The sequence below is a fragment of the Salvia miltiorrhiza genome, chromosome 7, assembly GCF_028751815.1.
Source record: "Salvia miltiorrhiza cultivar Shanhuang (shh) chromosome 7, IMPLAD_Smil_shh, whole genome shotgun sequence".
Lineage (NCBI taxonomy): Eukaryota > Viridiplantae > Streptophyta > Magnoliopsida > Lamiales > Lamiaceae > Salvia > Salvia miltiorrhiza.
In genome coordinates this window covers 50,249,314-50,263,522 of record NC_080393.1, presented here as the reverse complement: position 1 = coordinate 50,263,522, position 14,209 = coordinate 50,249,314, and the positions used below count along the sequence as shown (strand labels likewise).

Below are 14,209 nucleotides of genomic sequence, written 5' to 3'. Positions count from 1 at the left end.
GGAGTACCACAAGGAATAGAGTTGGCCCAGCAAACACCTTATCTTCATCACCCACCCATGATATTTTATTATCAATAAGGGATTGTAGAACATACTCCGCCCAATTCCATCTCTTCAGAGTCCCTACATTCTCCAAACATCTTAGGATGTACGGATGAACCGTGCCACTTGTACAACTGTGTATCAGCGTATGTGCCATTGCTATCATAAAATGGCGCTTGAACCATGTCCCACCTGTCGTACAATCCAGCATTTCTCTCAAAACCAAGCCAATCTTAATCTTCTCACGCGACGCAAATCCAAAAAATGCAGCCCACTATTCACACAAAGCATTATTTGATGCTCGACTGAAAATCGGTATTGTCTCAGTCCCCTTTGGAAATCCATACACCCTATAAACATCGTCCTCCGTGATCTTAACTCTGCTACCTCCGTCAAGCTCCAGTTCACACCTCCTCTCATCAAATTTTTCCAGAATCCAATAGGCTAGTCTACATGGCAACTTCTTAATCTGCAAACTTAATATACTGCCAAACCCAATTTCATGAACCGCTTTCTTCTGGTCATCATTCAACTGTTGCAGTGCATCATAAAAGGACGATGGTGTTGTTCGGGTATTTAGCGAGGGGAACTTCACAGGTTCCTCTTCTTGATTAATCTTTAGCGCACCTCGACGCTTACACGTTGCGTCCTTTTGTTGGTTGAATCTCCTCCTTCTTTTTAGCTTAACCCCCTCGGCTTGTTCCTCTGTGGTTATTATCCTTTTTGCTGGGCAAGAATAAAAAACATGAATGAAAAAACATAGCAGAACATTCAAGTTTCCCTTAGAATGTTCTTCTTTTGTTATTTGTTACAGGCATAAATAAAAAAATATTTACCTTTTTTAAAAGCCCCCTTTTTTGCCTTAAGATTGGCATCAACCGTGGCTGAGCTCCCACCTTCATTTCGCAATACAAGTTAATGAATAATCATCATTCTAAACTAAATATACTATAGTATTACACGAATAATACATTAAAACAACCGAATATATACTCTACGTAATTGCATTATAATAATACAACAGTATCCAGAGTATGTGAATAAACTTCAAAAGTAACTGCATAAACATAAAGTATATGCAAATATAATATTTATACCAATATAAAAAAACACACTTTACCATTCACAAGACACTAAATATACATTCACAATTTTTAAATGAATAATCTACAAATGAAATCGAATATACTTAAAGTTTAATCGAATAGTATCAACATTCTAATTGAATATACTATCTAATTATGAACATACCTGCTTCATATACTTTCCTCCTCTTACTTGAAGAAACTGGTGGTGATGATGGCTCGCTATCATCTGCAATTTAAACACAAGAATTGTAAGGAGGTGAAAAAAAAACATAAATGATTCAGAAGGTATCGTTTTTATGAATCTTACCTGAACGTACTACCTTCTTCCCCTTCCCAGTCATTGTCCCTAAAAACACGAATTTGTAAAGGTCAAATATAATTTATTAGATGAAACTCTATACCCCACAAAGCAAAGAAATATAATATGAAATCTTACCTGAACGTACTACCTTCTTCCCGTTCCCAGTCATTGTCCCTAAAAACACGAATTTGTAAAGGTCAAATATACTTTATTAGATGAAACTCTATACCCCACAAACCAAAGAAATATAATATGAAATTCCTTGGGGGGACCATCTGCACATATAAGAATCCTGAAAAGTCAATTTTCATTATATGTCTATTATATGAAACGATTAATCATTGATATAAAATATTTCTAAGCTATAAGAAAACTGAATACCGTTCCTTTTTTTATGATCTTTCTACGCAATATATACGCTATTCAGATCCATTTCATAATCTTTCCGAAGTTAGTTTAGGTGTTTATAACACCAGAAAAACAAAACCCTACAAAGTTACCCTGAAATTTTCGCCGGCCAAATTCAAAGAGACGTTGTTTTAATCGTATATGAATCGCCTATCTTTATTCAGGAAAGGATTCTGGTGTAGGGTTTCCGATTGGAGTGAAGTTTTTTTTTTGCAAAAGAATGGCAGAAGTAAGTGAATCGGCGTATCACTTTCGCCGGCCAAACCATATAAAATAAACTATAAAACTTACGTTGTATTGTCGCCGGAAAAATGGCCAAATTCGACGCTGCAATTAGAGTTGAATCGCAGCCTGGTGTAGGGTTTTCTGAAGCGCCGAGTGGTTGTGCGGAAGACGTGGGTTGAGGGGGAGTAATTTCAATTTTTACTAGCGTTAATTTAGGAATGACAGTTCACCAAATAGAGAAATTGACTACTCTACCCCTACACGATTTTTTTATTGCTGTTTCGGTTATTCAGAAGAAAAAAAAAGGGGAGATTAATAATTAATTACCTTCAATCTTGACCATTAATCTGTTCAGATTCAATGGTTAAGATTAATTCCTTATTCTCTATACTAAGGGAATTCCTTGTGGATCCCTACCCTATATATATATATATATAAGTGGATACATATGCTTATTTTTAAGAGTTTGACTTTTCCTTTTTTTTTGTAAGCACATATATACACATACTTATTTTTTTAAATGTAATTAATTATAAGTAGTAGAAAAGATTTTTGTTTATATATATAAATATACATGTGCAGTTTTTATTCAAGTATATATATATATATATATGGAGAGGTTCAAGAAAGAACCATAAATAAAAGAAGACCGGAGAACCATTTTCAGCCATTCGATCATCAAGATCTACGGTGGATGCATCATATTGTTGGATGAATGCAGATCCTGGGTTCGAATCCTGAAGGGAGCATTTTTATTTTTATTTTTTTAGTGCATTAATTTTAACAGCGAATGCATTAATTTTTACAGTGGATGCATTAGATTTGATGGTTCTCCGGTTCTCACAAATAATGTAGTTCTCTCTAGAACCACACTCTATATATATATATATATATATATATATATATATATATGGAGTGGTTCAATTGAGAAGCTCAAATGTGTTGAGAAGTTGAGAAGCAATCTAATAGATGAACATGTCAGTACATTTTGATGAACATGACTATTAGACCCCAGATCAATAAATTCTTTGAACATACCAAATATAACTGACGAACATACGAATCTATTTAATTTATTAAAAAATACGCCACCGCCAAGGATCGAATCCCAAATCAAACCCGCGTTCATAAAAACTAATTGACATGTTCATCTATTGGATTGCTTCTCAACTTCTCAACACATTTGAGCTTCTCAATAAAACCTAACCCTATATATATATATATATATATATATATATATATATATATATATAGGGGGCGGTTATTCAATAAATCACACTTATTTTAAGAATTACGAACCAGCAAAAATGCATGAATTTTATGTATAACACGCATGAATAAACTGTATAAAGGTATGAATATCGAAAAAATAATTTTTTGCTACCTTTGGGATTCGAACTCATGACCATGAATATATCCAACAAGGTGATGAATCAACCGTAGATCTTGATGATCTAAGGGCTGAAAATGGTTCTTAATTTATATTTTAATAAGCGTTCTTATTTTAGCCTTCCCCTATATATATATATATATATACATATACATATATTCATGTGCATTCATTGATTTAAATGTATCTTAATTATGATTTCATAATTTATTTTTAGGCGAGGCGCGCAAGACTTAATCTTTAATTATTTTACACGTGTCAAAGAAAAGTAACGGTGGGGTTATAATGTTGTATTTAACATTTATCCTTATTATACGTTTTACTCAATTTATATGTGTGAGAAGCAGGCAGAGCCTCCGGGCTATGAGACATAAAGTTATAGCCTACGGGTTATATGAGACAGACAGAAAGTTATATAGCCTTCGGGCTAAGAGACAGAAAGTTATTGCTTTCGGGCAATATGAAAGAGCAGATAGTTTTCATTGCACTTATATTTTTGTTGTAATTCTTATAATATGGATAAATGCACCCCACTGAGTTTATTGTACTCACCCCAAAACAATATCTTTTTTCAGGAGATGACTCAGGCGATGAGAGGCGGGGCGAGTGATGGTCAAGATAAAAGAAGAATAATGTTTTATTTTCAATTGGAATAAAGACTCATTTTATGATGTTTATTTACTTTCTCAGTTGGATTTGGGTTTTAGTTATTTAATATTGAAATCTTATTATTTTTAATCAAAGTACTTCTTTTGATTTAATAAGAAAATTGGGGCGTCACATTTGGCATGGTGGGACAAGATTCAGCTCAAAGCTACATTGAAAGTTAAAACTGGAAATGAGCATGAGTTCGTAAGGTTCAGACCTATCCTGATGAACACTCAAGATCAGCAGGATATGAGGAGCATAATCAAGGAACACCTTGATTTAAAGTTGATCAAACCAGGGGACTCGCCTTACAGCAGTCCTGGATTGCTGGTAAGAAATCATGGGGAGGTCAAACGAGGAAAGCCGAGATTGGTCATTAATTACAAAGGATTAATGACATTCTTGAGTTCGATGGATATTTCATCCCGAGCAGAGAACACCTTATCAACTGCATTAGAAGTGCAAAGGTATTCTCAAAGTTTGATTGCAAATCAGGGTTTTACCAGATTCGCATGGAGGAAGAGAGTAAGAAGTTCACAGCCTTCTCAACTCCACAAGGACATTATGTCTGGAATGTCATGCCAATGGGGCTAGCCAACGCGCCTCAGATATTCCAAAGGAAAATGGATAATCTTTTTAAGGATTATTCTTCATTCATGTTTGTTTATATTGATGATATTCTTATTGCATCAAAAAACATTCATGAACATGTCAGGCATTTGAAAATCTTTGCGGAGGTCTGTCAACAAGAGGGATTGGTGCTGTCTGAAAAGAAGGCAGTTGTGGCAACCCAGAAGATGGAGTTCTGGGAATCGAGATCGATGAGTCTGGAATAATTCTACAAGATCATATTGTGGAAAAGGTCCACAAATTTCCAGAGGATCTCAAGGAAAAGAAGCAGCTCCAAAGCTTTCTTGGAGTTGTTAACTTTGCAGGGATGTTCATCAAAAACCTTGCAGAGCATAGGAAAATCTTCAGTCCACAATTGAAGAAAGATGTTCCATTCATATGGAAGGAGAAACATCGCGAGGGTATGAAAAAGCTAAAAGAGATTTGCAAAAATCTCCCAAAGCTTTCAATACCACAAGATGAGGACGAATTAGTCCTATACACCGACGCGAGTGATTTTTGGTGGGCAGCCATGCTCACGAAAATCACCCCTTATGGAGAGGAACCATGCCGATACTGTAGTGGTCTATTTTCCGACAGTGAGGCTGTGCGATGGCACATCAACGAGAAGAAATTTTATGCAGTCAGAAAGGCGTTCAAGAAATGGCTGCTATTTTTACTTGCAAAGAAATTCATTTTGAAAGTCGATAACACTAACGTTAAGGCTTTCTTAACTAAGAAAATTGAATCTAAACCTGAAAAGGCTAGATTACTAAGATGGCAGGCTGAATGTCAATATTATGATTTTGATATTGTCATTTTGAAATATGATGATAATGTTCTTGTAGATTTCCTAACAAGGGATGGAGCCAACTGAGGTTGACGCCATTATTATAAACCAGAGGCAACTCCTGGATAACATGGAGATGCTACAACAGGAATGGCAAGAGTGTGTACTCCATGCCAAACAAGCTCGAAGGATACAGTCGGCTGATGAAGCCAAAGTGTCTGACCGTATATGAGAATTCCTTAAGAAGATGATAAGTCTTCATGAGGCAATCCACAAGCCGCTCTTGCGCGGGATCAAAGCTCTCCTGATCGAAGCAGGCATTACCGTACCGGCCGAATTACCGGTAGCAGGGGATTCAAGTACCCCTAGCACAAGTTCTGAGGCTAAGGTGTCAAAATCGGATCCTGAAGAAAAAGATGTTGCTAAGGCTTTACCGCCCGAACCAACATGTCAACCCTCCACCTCTGAGGTTAAAGAGGGAGAGATTAACCTTAGGCCAATGACGGACAAATCTAAGGTTGATACTAATCTTTTGGAAGTATCTCCAAGTTGGCAGGTTTATCAGTCTAGATGGGAGAAACTCAACACAAGAAGGGGCATTAATATGGGAAACAGTCGGGTTGATGTCCGGGGAAAATATCCTCGAGTGTGGATGACTACCGGACCCAATCCACAAGATGTCAAGGAATGGTATGAATTTGGGGCACTGGCCTCGGTTTATACTATTTCCCCAGCGTTCAATGAAATCAAGGGTCTACCAAGGTGGATCCAAGAAACAGTTTACGACGCCTGGGCAAACAACGAGTCCCTCAAACGAGGGGATATCTTGGAACTGTATTTCTTCAGTGCAACACCAGAACCGGCAGGAAAGGGCAACCATGAGGCTTTCCATTTCATAAAGCTTCGACGGCCCGACAATCAAGCCTTGAACCGAATCAAGGCTCCCAACCATCAGTCCTCTATTGTCGACACATTTACGGAAAAATAGATTTCCACAAGGCGAGCATGGGGATTATGGGTCTGTCTCACAGAGATGGACAAAGTTAAGTCCAGATTCAAGTTTTCTCAAAATTCGAATCTGGGATCATTCCTGTTAAACACCATGACAGGAACTACTACCAAGTATGCCGAAAATACCTTTGAAGAAAAAAGGCTAACACTTTGGCAAAACAAGATCGCGGGGAGCAAAGAGGTTCGTCGCAAATTCTGTAATATGGCTCACTTGGGCCATTGGAATGAGCACGTCTGCATGGAATGTCCCACGCAGAAAGAACCAGAATTTTTCAAGGGTTTCCTTCCGAAACCCGATAAAAAGAAGTTCCGATCCGACGAGTATGAGAAGCACAGGACTCCACGAGGAAGAGTACCTAGGGCACCAAAAAAGTAAGATGCCCGACAAGAAAAAGGGAGTCATGTGACTCGAGACAGAGGACCACCCACTAAAAGAAAAACGACAAAAGTGGGTGGATGCAGAATGATTACCCACTAGCAGAAAAAACAAAAGTGGGTAATTCTACAGGAAATTCACTCACCAAAAGGCAGAAGACAATGTCGAGTGGAAGAAAAGCAGCTGGTCCACACCAACAATTATCATAAAAGGATAAAAGGAAGGTTCAGCTCCATGTGAAGGCACTAGCTGGTGTCGGCAATCATGACCGACAAAGAAGGTGGCAGTTACAATCCATGAGCTGGCCTCGATGGAAAGGAATCTGAGGCCAACCACCAAGATTTATAGAGGGCATCAGACCTCTATAAGAAGGCAAGCTCTGGAGAGAAGATGATCATCGAAAAATCACAACACCTTCACACAACACACTCTCTCTCTAGAAATTATCTTTGTATTTTTAATTTTTCTGTTTTTAAAAGTTTTTAAGTTATAGTTTTAGTTTCTTTTAATTTATGTATACAAGTATCAGCTACCAATGAGTAGCTAAACAAGTCTGTCTCCTCCCTTAGAGAGATATTATGAAATAAATTAAATATTTTATAATTCCTCTTTAAACGCTCTGTTTTCGCTCAACTTTCCGGTTTAGTAAAAAAAATTCTTTCATTTATCAACAAAGTATTCGACGTCGAAACTTAGTGAAGGAGAAAGGTTGCAACCATCTCTTGCGAGTGCGTGGTTGGACTTAGCCTGGAGGGCAGACGGTCCGTAAAACGCAACGAGAACTGACTCCTGAAGAAGACCATTCGACGAAAGGTATAATGTTGATTTATGTTTAGATTTATTTTGAATTGTTACGGAAGCATGTTGGGCCTGATATTACAGTTTTATTTAATAATTAAGCATGATTAAAGACGGAGGGCTATTTTGTCTTTTCAATGGCTATTGACCCCCAAAGTCATGCTTTAATATGGGTGGCTATATAAGTCCTAAATAATGTGAGTTTGGCTAGATGTGTCTTTTTCCCTTGTTATTACCCATATATTGTACAATATAAAAATTTTAACATCCATATAATATTAATAAATAATTTTAAATATAAAAAATACTTTGAAATAATATTTATTGTTAAAAAAAATATTGTCTCTCAAATGCTAATTATAGTTAAAAATTGAGTTCACAAATTAAATTACATTTTTTGTCGCGCGTGCTTAATACTAGTCAAAGTAAAAAAAAGAAAAGAAAAAAGAATGAAATAAATAAGAGATAGAAATAAAGAAATAAATGAAAAATAATGAAAGAAGTAAAAAGTGAAAGAACGATTGCTAATTTCCCATTTGAACGAACCTAACCCTCGGGACTGGCCGATTTTTTCAAATCCGGCGATCCCCCAACCGACGCCGCCGCCGCCGCCCACCACCTCTGCTGCTCGTTAATTGTAACCTTCACAGCTTCTCTCGTAATCCCACCGCGAGTCAGCTCCAGAATCCAGGTGCGTCTTATTAATTTCAAGATTATCTTTGAGCAGTTCTGGTCTTTGCTCGTAGCAAGCTGAGGCTGGCTCTTAGGGCTCTTTTACATTGAACCAATTTAGGATTCCTTGAACGCTAATTGTTAATCTGTATTTAGATGCTTAAAATAAAATAAATTGAGTCAATTCCTCTTCCTTTGAGTTACTAGTTAGGGGATGAAAGCCGAGCATCTCCATAGTCATCGTTCCTCGAGGATTTCTTTGTAAAATCAAAGAAAAGTGAGAGTTGCAGAAATTGTTTCAAATCAAGGAGTTGCTCTTGACAAAAATTTTCTAACTGCTCTATAGGTCATTTGCAACAATTATGTTTAGTTTTTGGAGCAACCAACTTTTGATAAATAAAAACTCCAACATTGACCTTGTATGTGGCCGTCATTGTTGTATATAGATGTATCTTTAGCCCATCAATAAGTTGAAGAAAACCTATTTATGCTAGAAACTAATCTAGGAAAGAGATTCTGAACTGCTATATACATGCAGGAATGGGGTTGTGGACACTTCTAGAAGGCTGTCTGCTTCTTGCAAATGCTCTGGCCATACTAAATGAAGATCGGTTTCTCGCCCCAAGGGGATGGAGCTTCCAGGAGTATTCTGGAATCAAGAGAAACTCATTCAAGGGGCAGATACTCGGTCTTATTTACGCAACTCAGTACTTAAGAGTGCCTCTTATACTTCTCAATTTGCTCTGCATCATTGTGAAAATGGTGTCGGGGTGATGCTTGCCACCCTTTATTTTGCTTGATTGTTTTAATTGGTACGTAGGTTTCGTTTGATTTTCATGTATTGATCGAAGTTCTTTGTCTAAGGGGTTCCTTGGTCACAGATATGATTGATAATGGGAGAAAATATATTGAAGGAACTAGAATGTGCTTTAATAAGTTGCAACACGTATCATGATCTTTCTGGGTGATCTGAGTATGTTCCTTGTAAACTTGTTGATTACTAACTCTCTGTCAACACACATGCACATGCACACACGGCTTAAAAGTGGAGGGTATGCACTTTCATACTCCAAATACTTTAGAGAAATGAGCCTCATGATTAGGATTGGAAAGTTTTATATGGGCTAAGAAATGCACTAGTTTTTCTGTTTAGGACTGATACTAGGTAAACTATTTTTTTGTCCAATTATGACCCCTTTTTTGAATTATATGCTTATCACATATTCTGTTTGAACTTAAGTTTTTCAAACATTTTAGAGAATAATTAGAGCAATTCCTTTGATATTTTTATATCATTTTTCAGTTTGAGAGATCCTACAACATCTTTGAATTTGTCTACTGAATACAGTTTTGATCTCCAGCTCAACAATAGGGAAGGCAGTAGGCATGCTAGAGATGTGAACTAGAGTGTGATACAATGAGTTACGAAGTTGTTGATGTGGGATTATGGGGTGTATAATATAGGTAGTTATCCTGTTTATACCTGTAGAAGATATATAATACATGTAAGGCAGGGATGTTCCGTTAATAGAATGGTTTCATCTCAGGTTTTCAGCTTTAGTGGTTGCTTCCAAAACATCATAGAGGAATCCTTAGGAAGAAAAGCTAGTGGAGAAGAAATCAAGTCCAAGATGTTCGTATTGGATATTTCGAATTATTAAATACTCCCTCCTTCCCTAAAGAGTGTGCATCACTTTTGGTGGCACGGATTTTAATAAATGTTAGGTGAGTGTGTTGTGAGTGGAGAAAATGACCCACTTTATTGTAGTGTTATGTGGTGGGGTAGTGTCCAAAAATGAAAAATGCACTCTTGTGGGACGATACCGAAATGGAAAAAGTGCACACTCTTGTGGGACGGAGGGAGTAGTTACGTGAACTAGTTACAGTGAGTTCCAACAAAGGCAGAGTCATTATTTAAGTAGACTAGATTATCTTAATTTCGAAGATGCAGAGATTCTCCGCAGGTGTGCATATATATAAAAATATGTTTGGTCTTTTAAAAGCCCATTGTTGATCATCCAAATTAGTTATTCGGTAGGGAGAAGAAAGTGACCGCCGTTAGGAAGTACGTGATGTCTTTACTTGTTTCCTTTGCTTGTTCATCTTCGAAATGATCTCTTATTGCCTATAGCTCTTGTGCTCCAAGAATTCCAACTTAGCTAGCCCTAAGGGGTGATTTTTGGAATTCCTTAACTGACTTCAGTCAGATGGGCTAGAAAATATTATTAATAAGTTTTATGGGCAAACAAAAGTATTAGGGGTGAGACCATGAGGGGATTCACTCCTCTAGGTGAACCCTAGGTGTATATTTGCAACTTTGAGCCCAAAATACTCTTACCGTGTTAATGAACTATTTTAAGTCGCATGTCAGCATGATTGTTAACTTTGTGATTTCTATGTTGTATTTGGATTAAGGGATTTAAAACTATAGAACGGAACCATTTGATCTTTGAATCCATCTCTGTGAGAGTGGATTTCATATGCACCCAAAAATTCAAAAATAGTTTAAACTGTGAGAGATTAGTTTCGGATCCATTCAAGAGAAACAATTTATACAACCATCAACACATTTGCTACTATGGGATTTCAAATCCATTTGAAGATCCTTTTATTAAAATGCAACTCCGTAGTAATTGTTTTAGTTTTTTGTGTGTTTTTAATATGGACACAAGTCACACAACTAGGTTTCATCTGCACTCCAGGTCTCCAGTATTTAAGATCTCAATGCTCTTTTCTTCAATCTAATGCAACTCAGAATTTAACATGTGGACTACCTCATAAAATTAATGAATTTCAAGATGTGCGTTTTGAATTGTGTTTACATCTTTTTATATCGTATTGAGTAGCTTTACTGTGAGTGACCGTGCACTCCTTGGACAAGGGAATAGAAGAGAAATAGAGATGAAAAAATGATCAGAGATGAGAATACGAGACAGAGAAAAGAAAAGTTATTTGCGTACTTGTGATAAAGAAATATCTTTCCCCTTGATAGTTATATATGAGAAATAAAGTATGTCTAAATTAAGCAACTGTAACAATCTAAAAATTATACTCTTTAGAATTAAGCTACAATAAACCAAGAAACATAATAACTATCTTTTTGTATCAGTGTATCTGATTGGAGTGTGTTACATAAAAATTCTGCCAGACTCTTCGACATTAATTCTGTTCCTATGATTGATCCTCAATTGACATGGTTGTTATAGTCTTCTCAGATATTCGACATTAATTCTGTTCCTATGATTGATCCTCAATTGACATGGTTGTTTTAGTCTTCTCAGATAACGAGATATGTGTTGCATGAAACTTGTCCGTTTAATTATGTTTGGTTTCATGTTTGTGTTTGTTATAGTATGTGTGCTTAGGTAACACTATTAAATGGAAACTTATTTTCTCCCATATCAGATATGTTGAAGGGCATAACGATTATGTGAGGTTCTTTGAAGAAGTTGTTTCTCTGGAGGTTGGGACAAATATGTTTGGAACCAGGATGTTTACTCTTGCTAGTTCTTTGTGGAATTTGTTCTAGAATGCAGGTTTTGTCTCAGATGCATAGAACTTTCTTGAGCTGCTGTATTTGGTATCAAATTGACTAGTTTGATAGTTTTTTTTAGCCCTTCTAGTTTGATAGTTTTGAAATCATTTACAAATATCTCCTGTCATAACATATTTGTGTTGGGTACAAAATAGAATGTTTTGTGCAGTCATATATTTTAGTGTTATACTTTTTCCATATTTTTTGGCTGAGTATAAACTGTTCTTTTTGCTTGCGTATTCTTTCATCAGTAAGTGATTTTAACATAGTGGATCCTGATTTTCTTCAACCGGTAGTCACAATTTTAAGTTGATGGATCCATTCCTCTTCGTCTGAGTTGTGTTAAATCCATGTTCCTTCCATCGAACTAGATTATGAATTCATGATGCCTGGATCGTCTTCATTTATCCAAGTCTATTCTTCTGAGTGAAGGAAGATTCATAAATGTTTATAGATCTATTAACTGGTCCACGACTCCACGTCGATAGACCAGGACCCTGTAGTTTTTATTATCCACGTTCATATTGAGTTCTATCCAGCCCTCTGGGTGGAGTCCGGAGTTTGTATCCCAGCATAATATTTGGTCTTTAGAAGAATTGATTCCTAGTTTTTTAAGTAATGGGTGCTTATGATCTTTGGTTGCTGTCTTATGTTACTGTTTTTTGTTTTCAAGTCTTGGCTGTCGAACCTAGAAATTGTATATTCGGACATATTTTTATGTGGCCTATGTTTCTACTATTTTCTCCAAGTAGAACTATGTCATAAATCACAATATTGTTGGAATTCAATCTGAAAATGATGACGATATAAAGATATGAAACTTAGAAACCAACTAGTCGCAACGGTTACGTCATCAAATTATTACTCCCTCCGTCCACAATTTAAAGCCCTACTTCCCCTTAAATTTTTGTCCACAATTTAAAGCCCTATTCTGCTTTTTGTACCTTTTTACCCTCCCTCTTTATTTAAAATTACTACCATTTGCCACTAATGGACCCACCATACAACACCTTTATTATTTTTATATTCTATATTTATTACACTTTATCACTAGTGGACCCACCACACAACACCTTTAACACTTTAGTCAACTACTTTATCACTTTAGTCAACTACCCTTTTATTTCATCCACATCACCATTTTCAGCTTTCTTAGTCTCCGTGCCCACATCAAAGTGAGGCTTTAAATTGTGGACGGAGGGAGTAGTATTTATGTTTCTTATTATTACTAAAACTCTTTATCATCATCTTTTACTTTATTTTGCTTATCCTATTATGAAATATACGTAGAATACGCTTCTCATACTTATCAAAAAACTCCTCACAAACTAGTATAAATAGGGGGCTTGTTTCCTACCCCAAATTACACACATATGCAGACTTTGAGGGAAGCATTAAATAAGGTATTATTCCATTTGTCCCATTAAAAGTGGTCTGTATTCTATTTTAGGTCGTCCCACTATAAGTGACTTATTTCTATAAATGAAAAAATTTAACTCTAAAAAATGCGTAGGTTTTACCACTTTTAACTAATTTACACTTTCTTCTTAATTTCCGTGTCAAAAAGTTTTGAGTCACTTATAGTGGGACGAAGAGAGTATTTTTTTTTTTTTTCAAAGAGTAGCTTCCAACTGATTTTTGTCCCCCTTGGGGTTGCCTAGTGGATGACGTAGTTGCCTGTTGTCCAAGAGGTCACAAGTTCGAGTACTCTCTGCCACAATAACCACCATAGGTGGGGTGTGTGTGATTTGTATTATTTATTAAGAAATTATTCATAAAAAAAAGAAGAGTATTTTTATCCGTCAACTAATTTTCCTTTGTAGCTTCAAAGTAGTTGTGTTTTTTTTTTTGTACGAATTAATTCTTTGGAGACAAATTGATGGAAGTCTATTTGCTTGTTGTCGGGTGACATGGGAGAACATTCAGTTAACTTTTCTTAATTATTAAAAATTCAGTTTTGGTATTAACTTTGCAAAATATGTACTGTTTCGTTTTTTTTTTTTTTTTTTTTTTTTTTTGCTAATGGTATAGGCATTATTATTATATGTAGCCATGTGGGATAAGGAGTTTTTGCCTTCAACTTTTTTTTTTTGTTTGCAACTTAAAAGTAGTTCTAATTTATTAAATAGAAAATTGAGTTTATGTATAATTTGAGTTTTCGTTATAAAAATCTAACTACTATATATATAGAGAATGCTAAATATTTAGAGAATAGAGAATGCATTAAAAAAAATGAACAGATTTATAATTTTGATGAACAAATCAATGTACCGTATGAACAACATTTTGGCATGGATTCGAATCCTGAAGGGGGCG

At 36.0% G+C, this 14,209-nt stretch overlaps 1 protein-coding gene across 3 annotated transcripts; it reads left to right on the top strand.

Annotated features, from left to right (window-relative positions):
• The first annotated feature begins 8,171 nt into the window (after positions 1-8,171).
• On the top strand, positions 8,172-12,505 carry LOC130994654 (uncharacterized). 3 transcript variants are annotated; one of them, XR_009091859.1, is made up of 4 exons: positions 8,172-8,377; positions 8,897-9,170; positions 11,764-12,074; positions 12,387-12,505. XR_009091859.1 is itself a non-coding variant. In XM_057919715.1 (3 exons), exon 2 carries the CDS (start codon positions 8,899-8,901, stop codon positions 9,130-9,132), a length of 234 nt encoding a protein of 77 aa, XP_057775698.1. In that variant the 5' UTR covers positions 8,177-8,377; positions 8,897-8,898; the 3' UTR covers positions 9,133-9,170; positions 11,764-12,091. The 3 variants fall into 3 exon arrangements, 2 of the variants coding, with proteins under 2 accessions (XP_057775699.1, XP_057775698.1); XM_057919715.1 differs by lacking the exon at positions 12,387-12,505 and having other exon boundaries at positions 8,177-8,377; positions 11,764-12,091; XM_057919716.1 differs by lacking the exons at positions 11,764-12,074; positions 12,387-12,505 and having other exon boundaries at positions 8,176-8,377; positions 8,897-9,328.
• The last annotated feature ends 1,704 nt before the right edge of the window (positions 12,506-14,209 follow it).